At 39.7% G+C, this 27,785-nt stretch overlaps 1 protein-coding gene across 3 annotated transcripts; it reads right to left on the minus strand.

The window, feature by feature from the left end:
- Nucleotides 1-330: 330 nt before the first annotated feature.
- Nucleotides 331-23,096, minus strand: ppp1r1b (protein phosphatase 1, regulatory (inhibitor) subunit 1B). 3 transcript variants are annotated; one of them, XM_028042163.1, is made up of 5 exons: nt 22,659-23,093; nt 8,176-8,256; nt 7,190-7,265; nt 5,970-6,104; nt 331-2,186 (listed from the first exon to the last, which is right to left on the minus strand). In XM_028042163.1, exons 1-5 carry the CDS (start codon nt 22,770-22,772, stop codon nt 2,047-2,049), a joined length of 546 nt encoding a protein of 181 aa, XP_027897964.1. In that variant the 5' UTR covers nt 22,773-23,093; the 3' UTR covers nt 331-2,046. The 3 variants fall into 3 exon arrangements, with proteins under 3 accessions (XP_027897964.1, XP_027897963.1, XP_027897966.1); XM_028042162.1 differs by having other exon boundaries at nt 8,170-8,256; XM_028042165.1 differs by having other exon boundaries at nt 2,095-2,186; nt 5,851-6,104; nt 8,170-8,256; nt 22,659-23,096.
- Between the last annotated feature and the right edge of the window lie 4,689 nt (nt 23,097-27,785).

The raw sequence follows: 27,785 nt of genomic DNA on the forward strand, positions 1-27,785 counted from the left end.
TTATTTTTTTTCAATCCCTCTATTGTTTAGACTTAAAATTCAACAGATATTTACTTCTGGTTTTGTCAGAGAACATAATTTGTCCAAGATTTTGCAAGAGAAAAATGAAATTTTCACTTATTTTCCAGAGGTAGTGAAAATAACTTGAGTTCACGTGATTGTTCCTCTTAATACTGTATTAAATTTTAAAAAGATGTAGAGGTTTATCAAATTCAAAATGTTTTATCTCTTGGGATAAAAAAATATACAATATTTTTCTCATGCATAGATAAGAAGGGGCTAGATGAGTGATACAAAAGAAACACACACAAACTCACACCAAACCCAGACTGAAGTAAAGTATGACAAAAAACGTCTTTATTTTGATACCATAGAGTTGCTCACTTTAAGACAACCACATCACATTATGAAACAAGAGTGGAAAACAAAAGAGAAACGAGGAGAAAATAAGCAAAAATATATTCATACAAGTTTTTACTTCTGTTTTTTCTTTAAAGTTGGGCCAAGAAAAGTAGGAGGGTCACAGAAAGCAAAGAGATAACTGCACACACAACCTACTTTTCATCCAGTCAGTTTGGTTAGAGGTTAAAAAAACGATTCAGTTTTATGTACAAACAGCAGCCCAGAGGGAACAAACAGCACAATCCAATCACCCTGTGGAACATTTGGAAACGTTTACCACCACCGGTTAAAAAGAATTTGAATTAGACTGATTGTGACTTTATTTATTTCACATTTAGTTCAATAAAATATGGTTTTATCTACTGTAAAATGCTGAAGTAACATTTGTGTACAGAGCACATTTGACTCATTTACAAAAAAAAAAAAAAAAAAGCACAATGCCTACTTTTAGGCACCTGGTGCTGCATGTCTCATGCTTAAAAACAGGCAGCTGAGCTCATAAACTCCACTTCAGACTAGAAAAATAGCTCTTACAGCATAAAATTATGTGGGAGCAATCCAAAATACAACATTATAAAAGAGTTAATATACAAAAACCTGTATGAGATCTTAATTTTATTTCAATAAACAATAAGAAATTTAACTTTAACTAAAATATGGAGGCAGTAGATGTTTATTTTTTATTTTTTTTTAAATTAGAGGTAGAATTGCCCTTTAAGTTTAAATGCCAAATCCTACAAAGTGAAAGAAATGAAAACAAAACACATATACTCATTGAACCGATACCTTTTAGATAAAAGCATGCTTTAGATTTTTGAGAATGATTTGGTTTAATTAAAAATAAAGAATTTTGCTAAAAAATAATAAAAGCAACCTGCTTTTCTTTCATGAGGACTTAGTATAACCTTGAAATATTTCATATAGACATAATTACAGGCAAAGCAATGAAAGGTCTAAAGTTAAATGTAAGAGACAAAATCAATACATCATTGATTATAAGTAAATTAGAAAAAAGGGAGCTGCAGGTTGGACTTTATAACCCTGTCAAGCTTTTGTTCACCACAAGATGGCAGCACACATTAAGGGCTGATTCGAACAATGCAAGCCCTGATTTCAAAATGAAGCAGAACACGTCATGTTGAAAGACCTCCAAATGCTTTCACAGATGGTCATAAAAGAGCTACTTTGTGTCTTAAATTATACCCAAGAATTTGTGTTATCTGTTCAAACTTTTAGCCTCTATAAAATAATGTTTAGCTCTGAGCTGAAGCATTAACAGTGAAGGGAGGACTTCCACTTGCAGAGCTTTTGGTCACACTGACCTTGGCCTATTCACGCTCATAAAAACAGATCAGCAGGGCCAAAGTGGCGTCAGCGCAATGCTCTGTCAGTAGATCATTCCTCACCTGCTCATAAGATTTTTCACTTTGAATCCAGCAGACCCTTTAGAGGGCGAATAGTACAAAAGCTTTACTTACTCACACGCACATGGGATTTTCTATCATTCTCACATCTCACCAACAAGTGAGCCTCCACAAATTTAACCACTTCTTCATTCCTACAAGTTCTTCAGATTTTAAACCATTTGACAACACCAATTCTTTCCCCAAATCTTCTCTCTAAAATATGTCCTCCACTCTCCCCTCAGTTACACCCCCGACTGTTCTCAATCTTGTCCTTCTTTTCTACATCCTCCTCTTCATCTTCCTCCTGTGGTGTTTCTTTCTCCTTGGTCGTCTCTTTCACACTGGAAAACCTTTCAGTCGTTGCTGTGTCTTGATGATCTGAAGAAACAAAACAAAAATCAAAAGGAGCAATAAAACTTTTTGTTTTCCTTTTATTTGTATCCATCGGTTTATTTCAGGTAAGGCAATTAATTACAAACTATCAAGTGTTTGTTGGTGTTTTATGTTTGTGACTTGGCAGAACTGCTTGTAATCAGCTGTTTTGTACGTTTTGTTTTTTTATTGCACACAATATCTGTAAAGTTTTAATAAACAGTCCAGTTTTTCACATTTTGTTTTAACCCAGTTTTAAGGCAACCAACGGTGGTTCATACAAGAATGGCTCTATGGGCAAGTCCTTCTTTCTGATGCCTCAACAAACAACCAAAACGCAGAAATCCATCCAAGATTTTGAGGCAGGTTAAAATACAGCCCTTTTAAACACAGATTTGTAACCTCGTCTCCTTATTTTCAGTATCATGCAGGTGGTGACACTTCAACACATACAGGAACTAACCTCCCATAAAACACTTGTTCATTGTGCAGGTGAAAGGTATGTTATACTTTTTATCTGGTTCACGAATGCTCCTCTACCCTCTCCTCTACCCCTGTTTCATGTTGTGCCTTGCCTAACTACCTATATGACCTATATCAACAGCTATCTTTTTTTAAAATTGAAGACATTTAGATCCATAGTTAGTCATTAAAGATCTGGCTCTACAGAAGCCAATAGGTCATGATGAACAAGAGTCTCATCTCTACAGAAAGAAATATACATCAAAGAACTCAACAGTTTTCACTTTCCAGAGGAAATCCATCATTCACTAAAAGTGGATTTAACGTTTAGATGACTAACACTACATAACTCCGTTCTTTAGCAAGTGATTTAAAGACAGTCAGTCCAGGCTGGGATTAAAAAAAAAAAAGATTATTTATGTCAAAAATCAGTTAACTTTGCTCAAACAGTCCTGCAACAAAAATAGATTTTCTTCATACTAATGGACACAAATTGTGTCTTTCTTTAAATTAGGCTGGAAAACACTGAAAGAACAGGACCAAAAAGAGAACATATCCAGTGAGCAGCAGTTCTTAGATGAAAATGCCTTATTGATGGGGGAGGTTAGAGGAGAGTTGGTAGACTGATTCAAGATAATAGACAGGCAAAAGTAGCTCAAGTAATCACTCACTGTGGAAAATTATTGATGAATGTGCAACATGTCAAACCTTGAAGTAGACAATGCCGCACCTGACAAGAACAGGGAACAGAGGCTACGATGGAAATAGCCTCTGTGCCCTTAAAACTGGGCATTAACAGATTGGAAATATTTTGCCTGTTCCAATGGATTTTGAGTTCAGATGTGGCATTTAGAGGGTTGTGTCAGCATTTGACATAAAAAGAACATTGAAGCACTGATGTATCATGCCTTGCATGAAGGGTTTAGACTGCTGCTTTGTAATGATATGGGGGATATTTTCTTGGCACACTTTGGCCCCTGAGACTTTCTATGTATTATTGGTGACCATTTAGTGATGGGCACTTCCAGCAGGCCAATGCACAAAGGTACAGAACTCAAAGCAGCACAAATTGGTTTCTAGAAAATAGAGAATTAGTTTACTGTACTCGTGTGGCCTCTGCAGCCACCAGATCTCAATCCAGTAGAGCACCTTTAGAAAGTAGTGGATCAAGAGCAGTGACTGCATGACACAGTCATGTCAATATGGACATCTTGTTGAATCTATGCCACCAGGAACTAAGGTCCATTATATTCAGTACCAGAAAGGCGTAGCTAATAAAATTGCCAGTGAGTCTAGATACCAATCAATACCCAACATAAAACATGGCTTCTAAACCTCTGGAGTTAGCAAGAAGCCTGAATGTCCTGATTTATGGCAAACTGTCATCTGACCCCATTTAAAGCTGCCTCTTGGTTGCTGCTCTTTATACTTTGCAGTATAAAACATATCAGGCCGCATCTGACTCAGCATACCATTAAACCCTCAATACAGGCCATCATTGCTTATCTCAGCTGCTTTAGGTAGGTCTAATGCAGCACAGTATCTGGGTTTTTGAGTCCCATGGACTCCCACTGGTCAGGGTTACTCTTTCAATACCAGGAAACCTCCTTCCTGGAAACTTCTTTGTGTATTTCACAGAACACCTCAAGTCCTGTGACCCTTAGAAGTCTATATTCCCAAAATTAACAAACTTTCTGCCTCTCTGCTTGTGCCAGCTATACAGACTTTGAGATTAATCTGCATGTTTTGGTTTCTTAGTGTACTCAAGCTTGAATGCTCTGCACTCACAAAGTGTTTTGGAACAAGGTGATATGTGAATGTTTAAATGGAAAAGGAAATAGGGCTTGTTTGTGTGTGTCAGTGTAAAGATCTGTTTCTTATACATATACTCTGTAAAACTGGTTAACCTTCAAGGAAAGATAACCTTGGAAGCACAGTTAACAGTAAGGTTTACTTTATTATAGCAAGTGAGAAAAGTTAACCTTATTGAGAGATTTGTGATACCAAACTCACAATCAAACATTGTGAAGACTGTGATTTTTAAACTTCAAAATAATACCCTTTCTAACTTTTCAGGATAAATTTACTATTACGATAGCAACCGAAACTGTTCCTTGAATCTGTGTTTAATCTGAACAGGCTTTTACAACACAAAGGGATTTACAAAGACAGTCTGTCATCTGGACAGAGCAATAATTCAGAACAAAATGCCACTGTTCCCCTGTGACGTAACAGAGATTACAAAGATAGAGTATTACATTCTAAAACAAACCAAATCTATAAAAAGCTACAAATAAACTCAAAAGGCCTGAGTCAACTCATAGTTTCTGTATTTGGAGATCAAGTGCTTATTATATAGTGTTAGTTTAGAAAATGTATTTTTGAATAGAATGACTGATCATAACCTGTTCTGAAGATTATTCCTTTCTGGTTCCACAAACCGGTTCATACTTTCGTTTGGTTCAGGTGTCGGCCATGGTCTTATAATTTGAGGTTAAATCCTAGAATAGTTGGTGTGAAACCATGTTAATTTTGTTCATTGCTAAATAATATCTTATTATTAGCTCTAAATAAACATTTTTCATTTGTTTTCCATCTCCTGCATTTTATAACAATATGAGTCACATTCAGTGCTATGACAACCTAATCAAAATGTGTTGGTAGATGTGTTAAAAGAATAGAGCTGTAAGTAGCCAAAAAAACATTCTGGAGGCTAGCTAACAAAAAAATAAAGACATAAAGTGAGCCAGTGTTTGAAAAACTGTTACTGAAAATGGCAAAAGGGAATTTTCCAGTAGCTGTACATGTAATTTTAAATTTTACAAGGCAAACAGATTCAAGGGTTTTAATGTGGTCAAGTTCTAAACGAGTTCAAATATAACTTCAAACCTGATAAACTGATTTATATAGAAACACTGGAGATAAAATGGTCTACACAAACCTAGTAAAATGTCAGGGTCTGTCAAGTAACCTTAAGCAGGAAATATATTCTGCACAATCAAACCGAGAAACTTTTTATTTTGGTGGAGGACAAATGTAAACAAATGAAAAAATTTAAAAACTGCAAAAGCCTGGCTGCATAAGTGGACACAACCATAGAAGATCACTTTAAGTGTTTTTTTTATTCCATTTTACTATTCAATTGATTTAGTTCACACTTCTCAACACATAACAGAAAATCTGTTTAATCTGAAACAAAATGATATACTTATATATTCCACTGCCAGCAGCATAAAGTATCTCAAGGTATATTTTCTTCTTCAGGAGTTGACATTGTCACAGTGTGGTTGCGTTCTGCAGGCGGTTGACAAATAGCCTCCCTCTCACCAGCAGCTTTGGCGGGAGATGCCTCGTCTCCCTCCTCTTCCTCCCAGTGGTCCTCATCCTCGTCCCCTTCACAAGGGTCTTCCAAAGGATAGACACCTAGTTTCTGCATTTGGGCTTCAGCCATCTTCTGCACAGCTACACACAGACACAGACACACAGGGAGATGGCCACAAGAACACATGGACACGGACAAGGGGACAGAGGGACATGTTGTTTTGGTTTTACCACGCTTCAACAGTTTTTAGCCTCACAGTGGATTCTGAGTACAGGCCAGGCAGGCGGGAAGCACATGCACAGAGAGGCAGACAAATAGCCAAGAAACAAGACTCCACACTGATTTTTTTTAAAATAACAAAGCTGTTTTCCTGTTTTCTGCCACTTCTAGCTCTTTTCCAAATCTTCCTTTGCTCTAGCAGAACGCTCTCCATTTCTGTATTCTCATTTCCTATGATATTATCTCACCTACGTCTCACTTTTCCTTTAGTTCACCTTGGTTTCTCTTCCTAGCATTCTTTCACACCCTCGAATGCAGAGCACAGCATTGAGGAAGGTCACTTTTTTAAAATGATTTTTTATTAAGAAAGGTTACGCAACAAAAAATCTTCCTGAGTTTGCTCTGTGTGTCCCTCACTGTGCTGACGAAGGGCAGATATCTGGTGCAGGATCGAGGCTTCCTGACTCTATATCATCACTCGACACACACTGAAACACTTGTGCTAAAATCCCATGTGGAGAAAACAACACAGCAAAATGCTTATTTTCCTTACATGCAGCTAAGACAAAAGGAAATTATGCACGATTTAATGTCAGTGTGTTTGTGCCACAGCTGTATAAAAAACTGACTGTAATCCTGGATGATCCTGACTTTCCTAGACTTACACTCAATGTCTCGCAGCTGTCACACTCTAATCTGTTTCTCTAGTATCTCTCTGCCTCTCATAAACACCCAAACTTTGTTTTCCAGTGTATTTCTAACGCAGAGTCTGTCAGAATCATGCAAATCACAAAGGTGTGTGCATAGAAATAAACCAGGAAGGCATTATTTCAATGCATTCCCAACATCTGCTCATGCATAATATTATTTTTATAGAAGGTAACACAAACGCAAGGAGGATAAAACCTGCAGCGAAGCAAGGTAAAACAGAAAAGGATATAAACATAAGGATAAATCACGGTTCACTCAACCACCACCTGCTGAATTAACGCTGTTTTGTACAAACCTTTGAGCGATGGAGGCTGATACACATTTTGATTCACACGTTTTGGTTTAAGCACGCCGTTCTCCCCCACGACCCACTGTAAAGAAAAGGATGAGATGATTAACACAGATTTTCTCCTTCACTTTCTCCAAAAACATCCTTTAAGCCAACACCAGCTATTAGGTTGTACTTACTTTATGCATAGCTAAAAAAAGAAGTTATTTCTGTTGACATAATATGTTTAATTAGTAAAACCAGGTCAAATTTGGTTGTTCAACTGCAATTATCAAATACCTTTTTTGCCTGGTGAGGGATTAAAATCTACACTAATAAGTGAAAATGTCTCTGTAAATAAACACATGACATCACTGTAGCTACACTACTGATCTCTGTATTGCCAAAGCAAAATATCTGTCACAATTCCCATATCATTCTTTTAAATGGAAGAGAAACTTAGTGCACTGAGCCTGTTTTTGGCCAAGTAAATATTTTACCTTCTTACTCTTTTTATTGGAAATTATTTCTCAATCTTATTTATACTTTTAAATTGTACGGCTGGCTGACCACACAAATCATACAGCATCACTACATCACTCCCTTAACCCACGGACTCCCATACAGATCAGCTGATGCAGGCTTGTGACTTGTGACATAATTTTGAATTGTGCCATGCTGCAATAATTCAAAATTTACTACAAAGTTTTTCAAATTCCCTGTTTTTCAGTACCGTACTATTTTAAATGCTTCTTCAAAATTATTATTCAATTTGTTTCTCTTCTTTATTAAATAAACTGCATATAAATCATATTTAACCACATTCGTCACCTCCTTGAACAGTTAATAACTCAACTTGGGTTTTTGATAATGAACAAACATCATAATTAAGTAGGGTTAGATTACAAAAGACTTACATCACCTCACTGAAGCAGAGGGGAAAAAAACGTGGAGGATAGAGGATAATCCACAAACACTTGAAGAGTAAAAAAAGGTTGAGACTTCACCTTTACCTGATGAGTGGACTGGTCATCCTCAGGAGATTGGTCGGCTACTCTGAAGAGTGTGGCAGGTGTGGGCCTCCTGCGTCTGATCTGTAAACAAACAGAAACAAAAAGGGCAGCCATGAATAAATGAATAGTCAAAGTGGCTGATGCTGTATTATTAATAACATTCAGCACACCTGCATATTAATCTAATGAGGAAAAATACATTGACAGCGTTGACACCTCATGCCGGCTGAGGACACACTGGGCCCTCTGTGACTTCATTAGCAGAGTTCACTGATGAATGATGAACCGGCAACTTTTAGCACCCGATAACACACTGCAGTCAACGGAGCAGAAAAGTCATTTAAATCTTTTTGGTCGAACAAACACACTTGGTAATGAGAATTAAACTCATGATTTACATTAGTAGTGTTTATATTAAATATTTTAGCATTTGGTTCTCAAACTTAAAGCCAGAGGGGTTTTTATAATCTTACTCTAGACTTATGGTTCTTCTAGGAAGCTAAAGTCAACTATATTATTAATTGAAGAGCGATGTTAGGGCCTGATGAACTAGAGGTTTGCCTTAAACCACTGGGACAAGCCAACTTAAACATTAGCATTTGTACTGCAGCTGCATCTGTTGCTCTTTTTCTGACTTCTTTATACCAATATTTTTCATGGCTATAAGCCAATTTACCTTTTTACAAATGAGCATCCCTGTTTCATACACGTTCCCATTGTTAGTTCAGTATATCTGTTTAATCATTGAGATGAGTTAAATGGCTCCAAAATGTTGCCAATGTGGACATAAAACTATGTGGTATGAAATATGCAAATATGCTGAAAAAGTACAAAAATAACTACAGTCTCAAACATAAGGAATAGTGGATGAGCGAGATGAGCTGCTCTTTGTCTGTGCCTGAGCTAAATGAAGGCGAAAATTGCAAACTGATTGTATAGCAGTATTTTATTTTGATTTCCAGTCACCACATGTGTAGTATGAGACTGTGCTGACTTTTTAATGCCAAACAACATGTTTTTTCTCAAGAAACTAACTGCGGATAGACACTTTTCTGACAAACTGTGTTATTGGAATATTTTTGCTGTCCTGCAGTTTTACTCTTAAGACTAAAACACAGATTGATGAAATATGTTGACACAGCTGTTTGGTGGACTAGCAATGCTATCACTTGTGCTATCAGTGTAACACTGCTGGTCAAAAGCAAAGCAGAAATTACTACATAATTTAATTTATGGTAGAATTTTAGTGTTATAAATTACAGTTTTTGCCAGAAGAAGTTGCTCTTTACTGTGATGAACTACAGACAAACTGTGATCACCACAGAAAGCTTTAAAATACCTTGGAATGGTGCCAGCTACTTAAGTCTTGATTTCCATATTTACAAGTATCAGTCTTTGGCAATTTTCATTCATGCCTCAGCTTAGCAAAGTTTTTGGTTTCTACAAAGGGTAAAATATTTAACAGAACTCTTTCAGCATGCAGGAAGCAGCTATTTTGTTTAACAAGATTAGGCCAGAGTGGTGTTTTAACATGTTTTGTGCTTTTGAAGAGGAAAGGCTGTTTACAGCGGGAATTACTTGACGTGATGTTGTTAAGACGTGCAGAATTAATAGCGTCTAACTTCAGAAAATAAAAGCAGTCAAAGCGAGTGGAGCTGGCAAGTGAAACAAGAACGTTATTGAAGGTGTCCTCTGTGGAAGAAGTCAACCTTGGCAATGACATGAGCCACTGACATGTACTGCTGTTTATGGCACCACACTGCATTGTAGGAAGGGAGTTATCCTGGCTCTATTTTTTGTAAAATGGCTCCACACCGAGACTCATGTTTGTTTTCTTCTGTCCCATTTGGTGCGTCATCACAGTTAGGCGGTGTGTTGCCAAAGCAGCGGCTTTTTGAGCAGCGCGCTGGACACTCGCCCCTGCCCCACTCAGCCAAACAAAGTAATCAGCAATGGATTTCAGCCGCGTTTGTGACACCAGGCATGCGCTTTAATCTCATCATGCAACCTCTAGCTTTCCCATCTCCCCTGGTTGTCACACACTATCCGTCTCCCTCGTATTCTCCTCATTTCCATCACACTTGATCCTCTGCTTCTTCTATCCTGTTTACATCCACTACCATCCTTCATTCCTTGACAGTGACATTACCCTCATCTTCTTTGCGTCACACTCTAACTGCAATCATGTTATTTTCCCCTGCACCCTGACACATCTGTTCTTATCTTTCTTCATTTTCCCTCTCCAGTGTCGGGGCACATCCATACAAGGCCTTATCCGACACTTCCGCCTCTGTCCTGGAGAGCTGTAGAGGCCTGGGGCATCTTGGAGCTACAACATCTGCGAAGCACCTGCTTCCTGCCCCTGTGGTGCCCCAGAAGTGATAGTAGACACCAAGTGTTGACACGACCAAGAATTAGAATTAGAGCTATTTACCTCAGAATAATCCAGGAGCAGTATTGGGTTGAAAGACTAGCAGTCATAAAGCAGATAGAGTTGAACAACAGTGAACAAATTAGAGATTGCTATAGTATTTTTCAAGCTTATGTCTGTAACTCCTATGTTTCTAAATTGAACTGTCAATGCAGCCTTTCTTATGAAATGTCACACAGTAGGACTGATGATAAAACCTGATTCTAAATTGATTTAATTGCATTTGACACCATTCACAGTTGTTTTCCCCTTAACTCAAGCTCATATGATTTATTCCTGTATACTGACGTAAATGATGTAAAATGAGAGAGGCCATTTATGCACATTTATGTGAAATAATAAAGTTGACAGATGCACTTGTGTTTTACAGTAAGCATACACACGCACACACGCGCACACACACCAATGTGTGCTGGTGATGACGTCTCCAATGCCGGATGACATAAACATTCAGTGACTCTAGTAATTTTCCAGCCTTAAAACCGCCCCACTCTGCCTGAGTTACGTAACATATGTGACTTCCTCAGCTACGGCAACACTGGGACACAGCGTGTGGGATTACTCCAGCTATGCTTTATCCCTCTGTACCCTCCCTCCTCTGCATCTCTTAATCCCTTGTTCCCAATCTCTCGACCCTTCCCGGCAAACACCGGCAGAAATGTTTTTGACTCTGTACCAGTTACAGCAGACTCTCACAAAGCGGGCTGCAGCTGTGGCCTTTTAGCAACGCTGCAGGTGAAAGCCTCCAGGCAGCAGCATCTCGCTGGGATTCATGAGGAGCTTTGGTCTGCATAAAAGCATCGGCACGGGGATGATACCGTCCAAATGGCTTGCTTTGGTTTACTTAAAGCTAATGAGTATTCCATGTGGCACTTGTTGGAAATGAATGCAGCTCTTTAAGACACAAGAGTGTTTTTTTTATCAGTGTAGGAGAAATGCCCAGCTTTTGGGCTGTCCCATATATTTTATTTAGTAGTAATAACTCTTGACTGCACCGTCGTGTATCAGTTGTACTGTGGAGGCTTTGCATCCTTGTGCCGACTGATAGCTTTGTACAATAAGAACATTTTGATCCTGTGTAACCTGTCTGCAGTCTGTGGTTTTAGCTGGAGGACGCATCTGAACTTTATTTTAGGTTAATTAGATTCACAACAATCGATGTCAGGAGTTAACTTTAAAATGTTCTATCTTTCTTATGTTGCAGAACATTTTAGTTAAAATGTTCTGCAACAAAGTATTAGTTTTAAAGTCTGCACATCCATGCAACTAGGTTGCTGCAGTTTTTTCAATGTTTAATTAACCCCTAACAGATTTGCTTGCATTTTTCAGTTGAACTGTCTGGACATATGTCTAAAATGTGGAAAAAAGGTTTTAAAGGATTTATAATGACCCAATGTTCAAAACATAAAACCAGTCTTTTTACAAGGGTTGTGCAACCTTTTAAAAAATACTGTAAATGAGAAACTCATAAAATTATTTTATTATTTACACACGTGTCAAGTTTAATGTTGGGGAAAAGGTTGAGCAGCCAGGGCTCCGTGGCAGTGCTGTTTTGGGGTCATGAGTCACTGTTGACTGAGCATGTTTCTGAGTACTAGTAGTGTGTGTGTTGGCAGAGGATCGTCTTGGTTAACAGGCTGGGTGCAGATTGGCTGATTTGGGTCTACTCCCCAGAGGCCAGGCTCTCTAAGCTGGTACTTTCAAGCCAGTCCTATAAAAAGCACCTCTGCAGTAGGACGACATAAACTAGATCAGAGGTGCCTCTGGGGGTTCGGTAGGATGAGACAGAAAGCCTGTAAAACTCTGCAGCGGCGCTCGACAGCCAGTGTCTCCTGGGAAGAGTGACCTCGACGGAGGCAGAACGGCGCGAAACACGACTCGGATTTCTTTTCCCTGTTTGCTTCCCTCCCTTGAGTCCAATCGCACTAAATTACATCAGGTCATCTCATCAAGCAATTTGTGATGCGTTCAGGGCATCAGTCAAGTACATATGATGATTATGAACTTGCAACATTCTCCTGGAATGAATCCATATCTGTTCCGATGGATAGATATAGATCTGTGAAATATTGATTAGTGCTTGCGGTGTGTGTCCACAGGCAGACTCTTAAATAAAACCATGATATGTAGAGTTCCAAACATAACAGAGTTTCTCAATGAGAGCAGATTATTTTTTTTCTTGTTTTTTTTTTTTTTTTTTTTACTCAGAGCTACAATGTTAACGTTTTTAAAAAATTAGGACAAAACCCAATGAATTCCATCCTTACGTAAAAAAATGGGGCAGAAATTAAACAGACAACCAGCAATTCAGTCAGCAGCACGTGTTGCACGGCAATTGTCCGACTGAGTTGATCTATTTGCATGTTTTTTTGTTGTTTTTTTTCAATTAAGTGTTTCTAATCATTTATTACCTTTTATACTTGTTTTCTTGTTGCAGCAAAACATGTGGTTTAAATGGGAATACTGCACCGGTTTTGGATTTCTGGATAGACTGACAAAAATATGGAAAGATAAAATTTCATTTTTGGAGATTATAGTGATAATTTTCACCCAGGTCGTTTTAAATGCTGTCTGAATATATCCTGCAGCAGCCACATTGTGCTTGCCAGCCAGACAAATTTAGAACATCTTTAGTTATCCTCACCTTGTCTGCCCTGGCATGACAGCCTTTCCCACCATCAAAATATAATCACCGCAGGTTAAAGGAAACACAAAAATGATTCATTTGAGTACCTTTTTTCACTTCCTGTACTACTTTGCCTTCATCTTCACATGTTATTTTGTGTTGTTGTAGTTGTTGTAATTTATTTACTACAAACTCTGGGTGAGCAATTCCAGCCTCAATATCTCTAGTTTGGTCTGAAATATTTTTAATAAGTTCACTAGAGAGCTCACTGTGGTCCAGCTTTGAGGAAGCCTCCAAAGATTTAAGACGGGATCTATGTTAGCCTACTGACTATCGCTCTCTCATGAAACTCAATCTTTTAGCCTGTCTGATAAAAATCTTTCTCTCTGAGGTATTTGGTGAGCTTACGTGGTTTACTGAAAATTTTACTTAAGCTTAAAGGTGTTGGCTTTGGAGCAGGAGTGTTCCTTTTTCACAGTCCATGGTAATGTGATACTGGTAGTAGGCTGATCCTCAACTCTGTATCTAATTTCCATTTTTCTCAGAATTGGACCACTTTGGTACAACATTAAAAACTTAGTAACAACTGGATATTTCAATTTCAATGGTGTGATGATACAAAACACATCAAAGCTGGTTTTGGAATAGAAACAGAGGCCAACACCAACACTCTGACCTCAATTCTGTGGAAAAACATGTGGACTCTGCTTAAAAACGAGATAATTTAATATATTCTGCTGGAACAATTATCAAATATCCAGCCTAAGTGATACCAAAAGCTTTTTGATTACTGCAGAATAAAAAGTAATCAAATTATATGCAACTTGCTAAGGGATAGTTAACCAAAAGTTAGAGGAAGTGCATGTAGATGTGCATGTAAAATTTTGATCTTATGTGATTCAGGAAAAAGTCCAAACTAACCTAATACTATTTTTTTCTAGATCATTAGTGTTGCTTGTTTTCTTAAAATGGACAAAAGATGGTTCAACTGTAACACTTGAAGTCTGATGAGTGTACGCAAACTTCTGACCTGAACTATAATTAGACTCCACGCTAAAAACTGACGCTTCCTCCACATTTTGGCATCAATGTAACAATCAAGCCTTTAGCTGTTTCCTCTGTATGAAATCAGATAAGTCTAATGAGCATCGAGTCCATCATCCATTTCAGCTCTTTGCGTTTCTCGGCTAAATGTGCTCTCCTGCAGTGTTATTTCATTTCCACTGCTGTGATCTTTAGCTGGGCTGAACTCTGAAGAGCAACTCAATTAAAAAAAAAGGTCATCAAGTCAACCGTTTTTTTTCTGAATCACACCCTGCCCCCAGCATGCTTTTTAAAATGAGATGGCCAGGCCTCATGTGGTCCCCTCTGTAAAGCCTGGCAAATTCAATAAAACAGTACAGTAGGAAAGTAGCCCTATTTTATAGTCATAGATCTGCAGTGGATGTAATATCACATGCCTCAGTTTATTCACTAGTTTAGAAATGCTTACAATGTTTAAACGTAATGGTTTTTTTGTTCGTGAGGTTAAAAAAAAACTGAAAAACATTTTATCATATTTAGATAGGGTGCTTACTCTGTATTTTCCATCTGGTTTTCAGCAACAAAGCATTTAAAAGTGATTTACATCATTAAAACAAAATTACAAAGTCATAGAAGGCACAGTCAACAATTTTTGTCAGATTTTGTCAAGTGCCATCGTTACACATCAGATTGTTTCAAAAGCAACTCTAAACAGGTGGGTTTTTAGTCTAGATTTAAAGGAACTCAGTTTTTCGGCTGTTTTGCAGTTTTCTGGGAGTTTGATCCGTATTTGTGGTGCATAAAAGCTGAATGCTGCTTCACCATGTTCGGTTCTGGTTCTGGGGATGCAGAACAAACCAGAACCAGAAGACATGAGTGGTCTGGAATATTGGACAGACTTTGGGCTTCATTCTGAACTGAATTTCTGCCACCCTCCAAACAAAGCTGGCATCGAACGTTTCCATTAAGTAAACACCCAAAGAGCAGCAATCAGACACATCATGCGGCTGGACAGTCCTGTCAGACTGTCGGGCGGTTTTAACAAGGTTGCACTGAGTAACGTTGAGTTTACAGCTGCTTTTTACAAAGTTCAAGGACATTTCTCCACCAGTTGCAGCCAAAACAATAGATACTCATTCCTATTCAGGCACATTGTTTTATTGAATTCCCCCAAGTCAGAGAGGCTGCTGCATGTCGCTTCCTATCATTTACTGAGCACTTGGAGCGACCTTTTGCCCCCACTTCTGGCCAACTGAAAAAAACCAGAGGGGCTCTTCAAAGATTTCCAAATAGGTATCATAATTATGCTGCAACCGTGGGCAGAATGAAATCATACTCAAACTCTGTTTTCTGTCCCCATAATCCCCTCTAGCATTTATGTAATGTGCTGCTTGTTCTACTGTTTAAAAAAACTGTTAGAACAAGAGTTTGCCAAAACCTTTGTGTGCAGATGAGTGACAGGAAGCCACCTGGCAGACCCTTGTGCACAGCAGATGAGGTGCCAATCAAAGTTATTTCACAGATAGCAGCACGGCTGTGACCCCCGTCACTGAGGTGATTCTGCTCCTCTTGTTCATGCAAATAGATTGAGTCGTAATGCTGTGTGTGGTTCCAGAGGTCAATAGCCAGCACAAACAGAAGTTAGACCAGCTGGAGTTACTCATCTGCAATGATCTATTTACTCACATTAAAAAAGGAAAAAAAAAAAGTTTATGCTCACGGTTGCAACGCATCCGAGAATTATCGCCGAAATTACTGGCCACCCTGCTAGAGATGCATAAAAATAAAATATATATATTTTTTATTGTTGTAGCGTAATTTAACTGAAATATTGAGAGAGAGGACTGCATGTGGGTAGGGTTAGGGTTGTTAGTACTGCTGCCTTTTAGCAAAGTCTGTCATCTTTCTGCATTCAGTTTGCATGTTCTCCCAGTGCATATGTGGGTTCTTTTCAGGTAATTTCCAATGATCAAAAAAATGCATGTTGCATTAGTTGCCCTCTCTAAATTGCTCATAGCAGTGAGTTTGTGTGTTCATGGTTATTTGTCCTGTGTCTGTTAGTGTTGCCCCGAGATAAACTAGTGACCTCTCTAGGGTGTGCGCATCTTGCCCAATGACCACTGGAGATCGCTACCAGCCCCCCAGTGATCCTTCAAGGATGAGCACATAGAGACAACAGGGCAGATCCCTGTTCAAAGGAATCAACCTTTTAAATTGAGTATATTTATACAGCAGGGGAAGAATTCTCCAAAAGCAATTTGTTTTTAGTAACCCAAAATCAATTAGTACTACATTTTTCTATAAGATGAAGTGCATTTTTTGTTTATATTTTACTATTTAATGTTCCAAATCTTCAAAACTGAATGAGAAAAAGTTATAACAGCTTAACTTAGTCCAGGCATTATGGCTCATTTTTAAAACTGCTGTAAATTAACAAAACATTTTCCCCAGTCCTGCAAAACCCTCCCATGAAACAAACGCTCCAAGTGGGTCTGGCATAAATCAAAGCCTGAAAAAACACCTCACAGCCACTGCTAAGTTACAATGTCTTCCAAAAGTCCTTGGAAACGTGCTAGAGTGCCTGTCATCATGACATAAAATCCGGTGGTCTCTGCCTGAAACCTAAAAGTGGGCCATCCTTGGGATAATGATAATCCAAAACATATGGTTAAATCAGCACATGGTTCATGGGACACCAAATCAACTTTCTTCCATGGCCATGTCAATCAGCATGCCTGAATCATATAGATAGTGGGCTGAGCTAAGAAGAAGATTGCATGAGTATTAAATTACAACCATCTTTTTCTCATGGGTCAACAAAACTATATGCGTCAGTGTTAAAGTTGAAGCATCCCTATGCAGCCTCAGCTAAACAGCCAAAAAAGACCCAATTACAGCAATGCATTTCAGAGATTACAAGTCATAGCAACAATAACATAATTCTCTCTTCTCAGCCTTGATAAAACAGGAGTTGAGACCAATCCTATTTGTTGCGAGTCAGCGCTCTGCTTGAAATGCCCCCATCGGCCTCAGCATCCCCACAGCCTTTAGCCAGTAGAAACGGGCCCAACTGTGCAGAGGCAGCTGAAGAATACAGGTCAGAGTCCAAATCTTGGTATCTGACAGCATCTGGTGACAGGTCGGCTCCTGATGAGCTAAAGATCTTATGCACCCAACCCCATTTCTATCCCCGTTTCTAATCCTCTTCATGTCATCACAGATATTGTGATTATTTGTTGGGTGAAGGTCAACAGAAGAAACACTTCTATTGCAATGTGATTTCAGCGCCATTACAAGACGCATGCAAAACAGAATGACTTTTATTTCTTCACATCCTGAATACAGCCCATCTTGATCTGACCTAAATTTAGGCACTAAGTGGGAAAACCTCTATAAACCAGGTACAAACCATTGGACCAAAGGCTCAGAGGCCGAGCTGCAGCTTTGGAGGCCTCCTGTCAGGTTTTTGTCGTGTTCTCTCACAAGCACAAGAAAAGAGGGTATTATGGTGGATTTGCAGCTCATTGTGTACAGTGTAATCAGAAGACTTTTCTCTCAATATTTATGATTTTTAGCTGTTTGCACTTTTCATTTCATGGCAAAGCAGCCAAGACAATGGTCATTATCTTGAAGAGGGCACGCTTATTGAAGCGACATACAAAAGTTGCCTTTCACAGAAGCCACACTCCTTAATTAAAATGGAAAAAGAACATGAAAGGAAAGTTTCACATCAGCCACTGGCATGTTCTTATTTCAGAGTCATTAAGAAATCAAAATGCCAGAACTGTCAAAAACTAGAAGGAACAAAAACAAATGTAAACCGCAGCAAAACAGAGAGTTATTGATTCTGTCCAAATAATAATTACAACGTGTGGTTTATTAACTTTCATGCCAATTAGTTTTTGCCACTACAAACATCTACAAACTGTTTTCGGGCAAAGGAAAACTCACCAGGAACATAAATAATAGCAGCTCATAAATTAAACAAATCACATCATTGGGCAAACTTGAGTCAGGCCACTACAGCGACATTCCCGCCAGCCTGCTTGTAAGAAGAGATCGCAGCTTGAAGCATGCTGTTCTTTCTGGGACTTCTTGTTGATAGTCCCCCACACTGCTAATGTTTGCCCACAAATACTCACCGCATCAAAGGTCATTGTTTGATGTTTAACCCAGAGTGACGTAAAACTTAAAGTGGTGGTGGTCGGTTTTCTGAGGGGCATGATGGATTTTGTCATCAGACTTGGAGGGCTAGGCCTCCATAAAACTTCTGGGGTGATGCGAGGATTTTGTTAGGAGCTTTTTGGACTAATGCCCTTTTCTGTCCTTTGATAATCTCTCTTTTATTCTGAGTTTTATGTCAGTTACAAGGCCAGATGGAGTCAAAGGAGGAAAGGCATGTCTGCATAAAGGTAGCATTGTCAGTGCCACAACCCTAATCTCTGTCCATTATGCACATTACTTTGCATGCTTATCACTTGATAAGCATGCAGTATTAACATGTTTGGAGTGGGGTTTGTGATGAAAAATGGGATTTTTTTTTTCTTTATCCATAACGTTCCAGACAATAAAAACGTTTCTCCTGATCTCTAAATGTAATGAATTCTGTCTCTCTGAGAGGATTTCAAGAAGAAATTCAGACGTTAGACAGGATACCAACCATGGCACTAAAAAATGAGAATTATGCAAGTGAGCATGACACTGTTAAAAATCATATAGCAAAACAGAAGTTGTGTCTGTGTGGGGGTCGGGGGGGGGTTGTATGTTTCTGCATGGGCATAGAAATAAACCAAGGCTTAATGTAATCACACATTTTTCTTGTCCCTTACACCTAAATTGAACTGCTTAAGACGTCTTTGCCATCCATTCATTGCAAACTTTAACTTTGTCATAAAATTGCACTGTGAAGGGTGCAGTTGTTACAAACACTTTAAATTAGCTAATGTGCTAATTCCTGCCTATTTACACTGCCAGGAATTATGGCAATGATGATTAAAGTCCTTCAGCTTATGTTTTCTAATATTTTCCCTCAAAAGTAAGCACCTGGTGATCAACATATCTGTCTCTGTGGGAAGCCGTTATTGAAAACGTATGCCTCTCCCCTTGTTTTAAACATAATGATATAAACAGAACTCTCCTATGCTAACAATCATAACATTCTGGTGTCTCTTTGTGGGAGCCGGCTGTTGGCAGGGAGTGACTCTGGCTATGTGTTTTCAACACAGAAGAGGCTGACTGCCACTGGTTTAAAAAAAAATGCAAACTGTCAAAAGAAAAATAAAGAAAGGTTTATACCAACAACTCTTTATTTGTGCACAAGCAATATTGAATATCGAAACTTGGGGCTCATATGATTTATGAGAAATCTCCAACTTTTCTAATTGGAATGGCAACTACAAGGGGCATTCTTGTATTTCTAACTGGTAGCTAGGAAATTGCTTAATCACTATGCTAACTGCTGCATGACATAAAGTCAACACCTTTATTTCACAATAGTAATTATGAATGAACATAGAAGAGCTAATGTTGGGACTAACTAATTATTTCAGAATGTTGAATGATGATGAATTGTGAACTATGAAGTTGAATTTATTTAGTGTTGACCTATTTAAGCTGAACTCAGAACTACTTCTTGTTAAATGGGAACTTGCGCAACACTCCTCAGAGATATTTCTGATCAGCCCAGCCACCACATGTAAACACACAAAGACATACCGCCATGTATGCACAGTCTCTCCCATAAATGCGATTTAGATTGACCTGTTAGCCTAGCATGCATGATTTGGGCAGCAGAAGGAATTAAACGCCAGTGTAAACATTGGAAAAACATGCCAAATCAACTCAAAAAAGCTGAACTACAGCCACATAGTGGCTATTGGTGGTGGTCAGAGGGCCTGCTGGTCTCTGAACACCACCAGCAGGCAAGGCAGGTGAAGTGTCTTGCCAGAACAAACTCCCATCACAAGACACAGATGAGCAAGTTTGGTGTAGAAGAAACTGACTGCTCTGCACCCAGATCTTAACCCAATAGAACACCTTAGGGATGAAATAGAGCAGAGACTGCAATCCAGGCCTCCTTGTCCGACATGAGTGTCTGACCTCTGAAATGCACTTCAAAGGGAAAAGCCAAAAATTCCCTAAAATACACTCTTAGACCTTGTGGAAAGCCTTTCCTGAAGTTCTGAAGTGATAGTAGTTTAAAGGTTGGGTAAACATCATATTAAACAATATGGATTAAAAAAGGGATGTTCATATGAAAGCAAACAAGCAGCTGCTTTTTAATCTGATGCACTCTTGACCTATCTATGTACTGAAACATGGTTGGTAGGATTGGTTACGTTTTATTAGATCCTCACACAATTTCAGTCAAATATAACTGTATTTTATCAGGTTAAGCTGGTAAAAGTAACAAAACTGTCACGAACAGACAGAAAATAGCACAAAACACGATTTTCTCTGTCTTTACTAAGTTCTGAAGTATTTTATTCCAAGAAATGTGCATCTCAGTTCAGCTTCATTGAAACTAATCTTTACTTCAAGGCTGCTCTGGGAGTCCCAGTTGATACAAGTAAGATAACCTCTAATTATAAAGAGTGAGTTTAAACAATGATATTATCTGACAACTGGTTGAATGAGTCAGTCGAGAGAGATAGGATTGCTTCAATATTAATAAAACGATGTCCAGAAATTTGGGCAGAATGATTTGCTCAGAGCAAATAGCTGTTGCTTTCTCCCACATCTCACTGAGTGGGAGGTACGGAAGCGTCTCTCTCCAAGCGTTCACGCCTAACATATCCAAAATATTGCATTGTTGTAAACAAGCTTTTTTTCACCCCCAACAGATAGATCTGTCCATTAAAGTTGACCTTTTACATCCCGGCTGCGGGGGAGAGTTCTGTGACATAGTTGCACTGGCTGTCTCTATAGTAACCAGAGCAATTCAGTCGATTGTGGTTTTGGTATTTAAATGCCATCGGAAAGAACAGTGAGGGGCTGCTTGTTGTGAAACAAGTTGCTACTCAGTAGCGAAATGAGGACCTGTAAGGGACAGTAATTGCAATGGGAGGGGAAGGGAATGAAATGAGTTCTGTTGACAGTCGTTCCCTGCCGACACACACATCCCTGGAGAATCCCATAAAACTCAAGTAGATGCTATCAGCTTTTAAACATGTGTAAACACATGCTCTCCTAAATGCCCTTTCTGTTTCCTGTACTCCCCAGACAGCAAACTTGTTGCAACGATCTGAATTCATTCACCGGGATCCAGGGGATCAGTTACGGACTGAATGGATCCTTTACTGAATTTTAGCTCCTAACAGATGCACACACCTGAACACGGCTTTTAAAACAGTCCAGGGCCGATCCGCAAGGCTAGAAATTAGTGGTCAATCATGTAGAGATTAAGGAAAGAGAGTGTAGAAATGAGTCCATTTGAAAAAAGAAAGAAAGGAAAAAAAAAACAGTGGTACATATGGTATCTTGATGTCCTGTGGTTATTTGGAAGTGGATCAGAAGTGCACAGATCAGAGTGCATGAATGTGTGAGTGGAAGTCTCATGAGGCGTTGCAAAGATGCTCTGTTTTTGCAAGGCTTTTGCATTTTTTTGTGAGAATTTTCTTATCAGTGCAGAACACGTAGTATGAAACAGGCATATAAAAACAAAAGACAGAGTGTGCTCACAGGTCAGGCTTGCTCATTAAGAGCCTCTTTTATGCAAACAGGGAATCAGGGGCAGTCGATAAGGGAGTCGACCCCACAGATGAACCCACAGGTCGCCTTTGCTTCCTCACCTTCTGTCACAAAACACATCTCCCTCTTAGTATCCCACCTCATCTTTCTTCACACTCTCAGGGGGAGTGAGGCATTGGCCTCAATCTTCCAGACCGCTTTGGCCTTCTTATCCCTGATCTATAATAAAAGTATCTAGCATTACAGCTGAATCAGAGATCAGAGGCATACTATCTAACAACAACAACAACAAAAAGTGTGTTGTTTTTTATGTGTCAAAGGATTTACCGGAAAATCACAGGCTAAAAGGTTTGACAGAAAAATAAGAACCATGACAGTCAAGTGATAAAATGTCAGAGGGTTGCTACAGAGAAGCCGGATGATGACTTTCACATTAATGTCACATTGTGAAAGGGGTCAAAAAAAGAAGAGACAGTGAAGCATTAATCTTGTAAGGAAGTAAAGGGAGGGAAATGTCATCATAGCTTTTCAACAGGGAGGAAAACTCAAAGCCTAAAACTCAGTTCAGTGGAAAAAAAGAAAAAAATGTGTTTATATTTCAAAAAGCTGAGAGCAGCTGGATTTAGGTTTAGTTTTTAAACACTCAGACAATTTAACAGCTTATGCTGATCTGTCCTCATGGATCAAAACGTAATCTGTGCACTGCCAGCTCACCATCTCCACTTGCCGAGGGTCCAGGTTGGTGGGAGCGGAGGCCGGCACAGCAAACTGGATCTTTTTCCTCTCCTTGTGCTCGCCCTCGACCTCGGTTGACATGGAGGGCTCCATGTTTCTGGATCCCGGGGCTCAGACTCCCAGTGGAGGCCAAAAGATCTCTGCACCCTCTATGGAGGAACCTCCCACTGCTGGGTAGTCCCACTCCTGGCAGCCTCTAGCTCCTGCCTCACCTCTGCACTGTCAGACTTTCTTTAGAAAAATAAATAAATAAATGCACAACTGCATGTACTTCTTCCTGCCTCTTGTCCACTTTCCCACTGCTGCTGATCTTTTCTGTCACTTTGATGTTTAATTCTGCCTGTGCCTGTGTGCTCTTGCTTAAAACCTGTGCGGCAAGAGTGACTGAGGCATGTCCTCAGATCTGGCTGTGTTGCAGGGAAGTAGGTGGGTAGGAGGAGGAGGATGGGAGGAGCCAGCAGCTGAAAAAAGGTGGAGACATCAGGAGAAGGAGTGGTCAGAATTAATAGGAGGGAGGAGAAAAAAGAGGGAAGGGGGAGGTACACTGAAGTAAAACTTATATGTTGATTTTATATATTAATGTATAAAATCTCATCCCCCATTTGTTTGTGAATGAGAGATTTATGCATAGAGGGGAGGAGACAGAAAGAGAAACAGACAGAGGGATTCAGAGGAAGTAAACATCCAGCAGCAAAACTTGCTGACATTACAACAGATTTGTAACAAGGCGTCGCACTGAATGAGAGAAAAGCAGCTTATTTTAAAAAAAGGAACATAATACAATGCTAGCAAAGCAAAAATAATACAGTGCATTCCAAAAGCACTCAGTGTTACCCATTTTGTCACATTTCAACAACAATGTATTTCATCAGGATTTAATTTAAAGCAAAGTTGTGCAGAAAGGACCTAATATTTCGTCTTTTATAATTTGTGTCTCTGCACATCTACAGGCTGATATGTTTGACCCATTAATTGTCGTAAAATAAATCATATTTGGTGAAGAGCTTCTATGAGATCAGTTTTCATGTCTTTCTATTGATTTCATTGAGTTTGTTGAATACAAGCTTCCCTGATGCAGGCCTTGACGCTGCCCATACCACATCACCGTGGGTACAGTATGTTCCTACGATGTGCAATGTTTGTCTTCTACCACTAGCAGCATTTTGCATGCAGGCCCAAAAGTTTAAGTTTGTTTTGGTCTACCGCATAGACTATGTTTAGATTTTTGGATTAAAACATGGTCTTTCAACAGACTACTCCACATGAGCTGAGGATTTCTGGAGCTCCTCCAGACTTTTCATCGACCTCCCATTTATAATTTCTTCCTTGCCTGGCCTGTCACTTTAAATGGGCAGCTACTTCTGGCTACTTTGACTGCTGGATGCAACCAGATTTCATTTATGGTAGAAGAAAAGCGACCAAAGTGTACCCTGCATTTCTTTCCATGGATTTTTTTTTCCCTAAAGAAATTTGAAAATGTTGCCATTTTCTTTCACTTCACACATATCCATTTGGTTTTAGACTATTTGGATCAATTCCAAGGGTAGGAAAACTTTAACAAGGCACTGTACACACAGCAGCCAACACGTGTTGATGTTAGAAAAGCCCAGTCGTGTCAAAGAAAACAAATGTCTGTGAAAGAAAGCAAAAGTGCAAAAAGAAACAAGTTTTCTCATTTAAAACAAGAGGATGCAGTTTTAATGTTTGTATGGAGAGCAGAAATATTTCACCTCATATGTAGAGAAAGGAGGCATTTCATCGCTACTTTCAGGGACTGAAAGCTAGCTGTTATTTCACTCACATGGCAGAGGGATTTAGACAGAGCAGAGTGGTGGATTTGGCCTGGGGGCAGATTTGAGCTTTGACATGGACTGGAATGAAGGAGATGGCTTTGGTGATGGTAGAGGAGGAAGCTGTGGCGGAGGAGGGATGGTATAGGAGGCTAGAGGGGCTTTGTGGGCAGAATATAGAAGGTCAAGGTAGATTTGGTGCACTGGGAGTGTTTCAGCATCTACAAAGTACAGAGTTTAGACTGAAGAATAATCTGAATGTTTATCCGGCTGGTGAGAGCATTATTTATTCATTATTTTAATCTCTTTTCTTTTTTTTTTTTTTGAAGTGGGGTTTGAGTCAACAAAGCCCATCCCTTTCAAAGATGAAAACTAATTTCTGTGGCTTGTTTATGCAAAGTTTAACACATCCCTCACGCAGTTCAAAAACAAATAAATCTTTCCCAGTCGCAGCAGTTGCATAACTTGTAGTGTGATCGGCAAGAATTGTGCAATTTTTCAAGGGGAATGAGTAATAGGGCTCTGTGCAAGAGTCCAGCCCTCTACAAGCCGCACAAGCATTCTAGATTTTAATCAAACTGAAGATTGAGTAATTTTTGGCAAATGATAAGGGAATGACTAACTAGAGTATGCTTGCTATTTGAAAACTGTTCTATCAGCATGTGAGGGAAAGCCTTATATAATAATTAGACCTAAAAAGGCATTTTTAAGCTATCTTTCTGATTGAAGTGTGTATATTATTATAGGTTTACCCATTTCATACATAAAATGTTTCTGCCAAACCATGAAACACTCATTATCTAGACTTATCTCAATATTGTGTAACATACCAAACAATGTTTGCTTTGCAAAATCATCTTCATCAATAGTTCTCCGCATTTTATGAAAGACTTCCCAGGGTTTTTTTTGTTTTCTTTTACATTATGGCTGCTTTTTCTATTCTTTTTATGTTGACCACGAAAGCTTACACTGCAGGATAAACTGGTAGAAAAATTCACAAAAGTAGGATGGAAGAACTATAAAAACTGTGTCAATGAACAATGGATGAAACCCTGTCTGTGAGAAACAGGGAGAACAAGTCCAGCAAAGACCCACTGCAAACCCGGAGAGATGCATCATCCGTCAACCAATTGTCTCCTGTGTAAATGAATCATAGCTCAGAATTATGTGGCCTAATAAATAAACAAACTTTCCTCTTGAATTGAGCAGGAAAATCAGAAAAAGTCAACTAAAAAGTTTTAAAATCTTTCAGAAATGTGTGGAGAAATTTTATAAAAGGAGAACATTAAAAAATGTTAACAGTAAAACTAAAAAAATACATCAGGTAGGATGTTATATTATTGAAAGGTTTGGTTTAATAGATTGGTTTAATAGATCCCACTTAATGGCTGTTATTTTCAAATAGTACTTTTAAACTGGCAAAAGAATTAAAACATGTATTTTTATTGACTGAATATGACTCTATATGATAATCAGTGTTGTCATATTTCCTTGATGAAGGGAATTTTTAATATTTTTGGAACAGGATTCCTGTATAATTCACAAATATTTACTTTTTCTTTCAGTTTTCAATTTCTAAAATGTTTTGAGATTTGCATTTATTTTGTTTTATGATCATCAATTTATAAACTGTTTCAATTGCATTAATGTCACAAAAACTGTGGCATTGTTTTTTTTTTATTATGAGTAAAAGCAGTGGAACATGTACAATATAATTATTAAAAAAATGCAATTAAACCACTTGAAAACAACCGTAAAAAGAAAAAAATCAATCTAAAATTGCTAAAATAGAAACATTGTTTAATCTAAATGACAGTCACTTTTTCTGACTCAAACCTCAATCCAGAGAATCAGATTTTTATAAAATATATTAAATGAATGGGAGGAGTTTGGAGAGGCCATGGAGAAAGACTACCGTACGGCTTCGAGGCGATTCTGGTCCACCATCCGGCGTCTCAGGGGGGGGAAGCGGTGCAGCACAAACACTGTTTATAGTGGGGATGGTGTGCTGCTGACCTCTACTCGGGACGTTGTGGGTCGGTGGGCAGAGTACTTCGAAGACCTCCTCAATCCCACCAACATGCCTTCCACTGAGGAAGCGGAGCCTGGGGACTCTGGGTTGGGCTCTCCAATCTCTGGGGGCGAGGTCGCCGAGGTGGTTAAAAAGCTCCTCGGTGGCAAGGCCCCGGGGGTGGATGAGATCCGCCCGGAGTTCCTTAAGGCTCTGGATGTTGTAGGGTTGTGTTGGTTGACGCGACTCTGCAATATCGCATGGACATCGGGGGCAGTTCCCCTGGATTGGCAGACTGGGGTGGTGGCCCCCCTGTTCAAAAAGGGGGACCGGAGGGTGTGCTCCAATTATAGAGGGGTCACACTCTTAAGCCTCCCTGGCAAGGTCTATTCAGGGGTCCTGGAGAGGAGGGTCCGTCGGATAGTCGAACCTCGGATTCAGGAAGAGCAGTGTGGTTTTCGTCCTGGTCGTGGAACACTGGACCAGCTCTACACCCTCGGCAGGGTCCTGGAGGGTGCATGGGAGTTCGCCCAACCAGTCTACATGTGTTTTGTGGACTTGGAGAAGGCGTTCGACCGTGTCCCTCGGGGAGCCCTGTGGGGGGTTCTCCGGGAGTATGGGGTACCGGGCCCTTTGATACAGGCAGTCAGGTCCCTGTATGACCGGTGTCAGAGTCTGGTCCGCATTGCCGGCAGTAAGTCGGGCTCGTTTCCGGTGAGAGTTGGACTCCGCCAGGGCTGCCACGATGTGGCGCCAGGGCTGCCACATCGTCTGCTTTTCGCAGACGATGTGGTCCTTTTGGCTTCATCAGATCGTGATCTGCAGCTCTCGCTGGAGCGGTTCGCAGCCGAGTGTGAAGCGGCCGGGATGGGGATCAGTGCCTCCAAATCCGAGGCCATGATCTTGAGCAGGAAAAGGGTAGAGTGCCTTCTCCGGGTCAGGGGGGGTGTCCTGCCCCAAGTGGAGGAGTTTAAGTATCTCGGGATCTTGTTCACGAATGGGGGAAGAAGGGAGCGGGAGATCGACAGGCGGATTGGCGCAGCGTCTGCTGTCAAGCGGGTGCTGTACCGGTCCGTCGTGGTGAAGAGAGAGCTGAGCCAAAAAGCGAAGCTCTCGATTTACCGGTCGATCTACGTTCCCACCCTTATCTATGGTCATGAGCTTTGGGTCATGACCGAAAGAACGAGATCGCGGATACAAGCGGCCGAAATGGGTTTTCTCCGTAGGGTGGCTGGGCTCTCCCTTAGAGATAGGGTGAGAAGCTCAGTCATCCGGGAGGGACTCAGAGTAGAGCCGCTGCTCCTT

Source organism: Xiphophorus couchianus, chromosome 16 (assembly GCF_001444195.1).
Source record: "Xiphophorus couchianus chromosome 16, X_couchianus-1.0, whole genome shotgun sequence".
Lineage (NCBI taxonomy): Eukaryota > Metazoa > Chordata > Actinopteri > Cyprinodontiformes > Poeciliidae > Xiphophorus > Xiphophorus couchianus.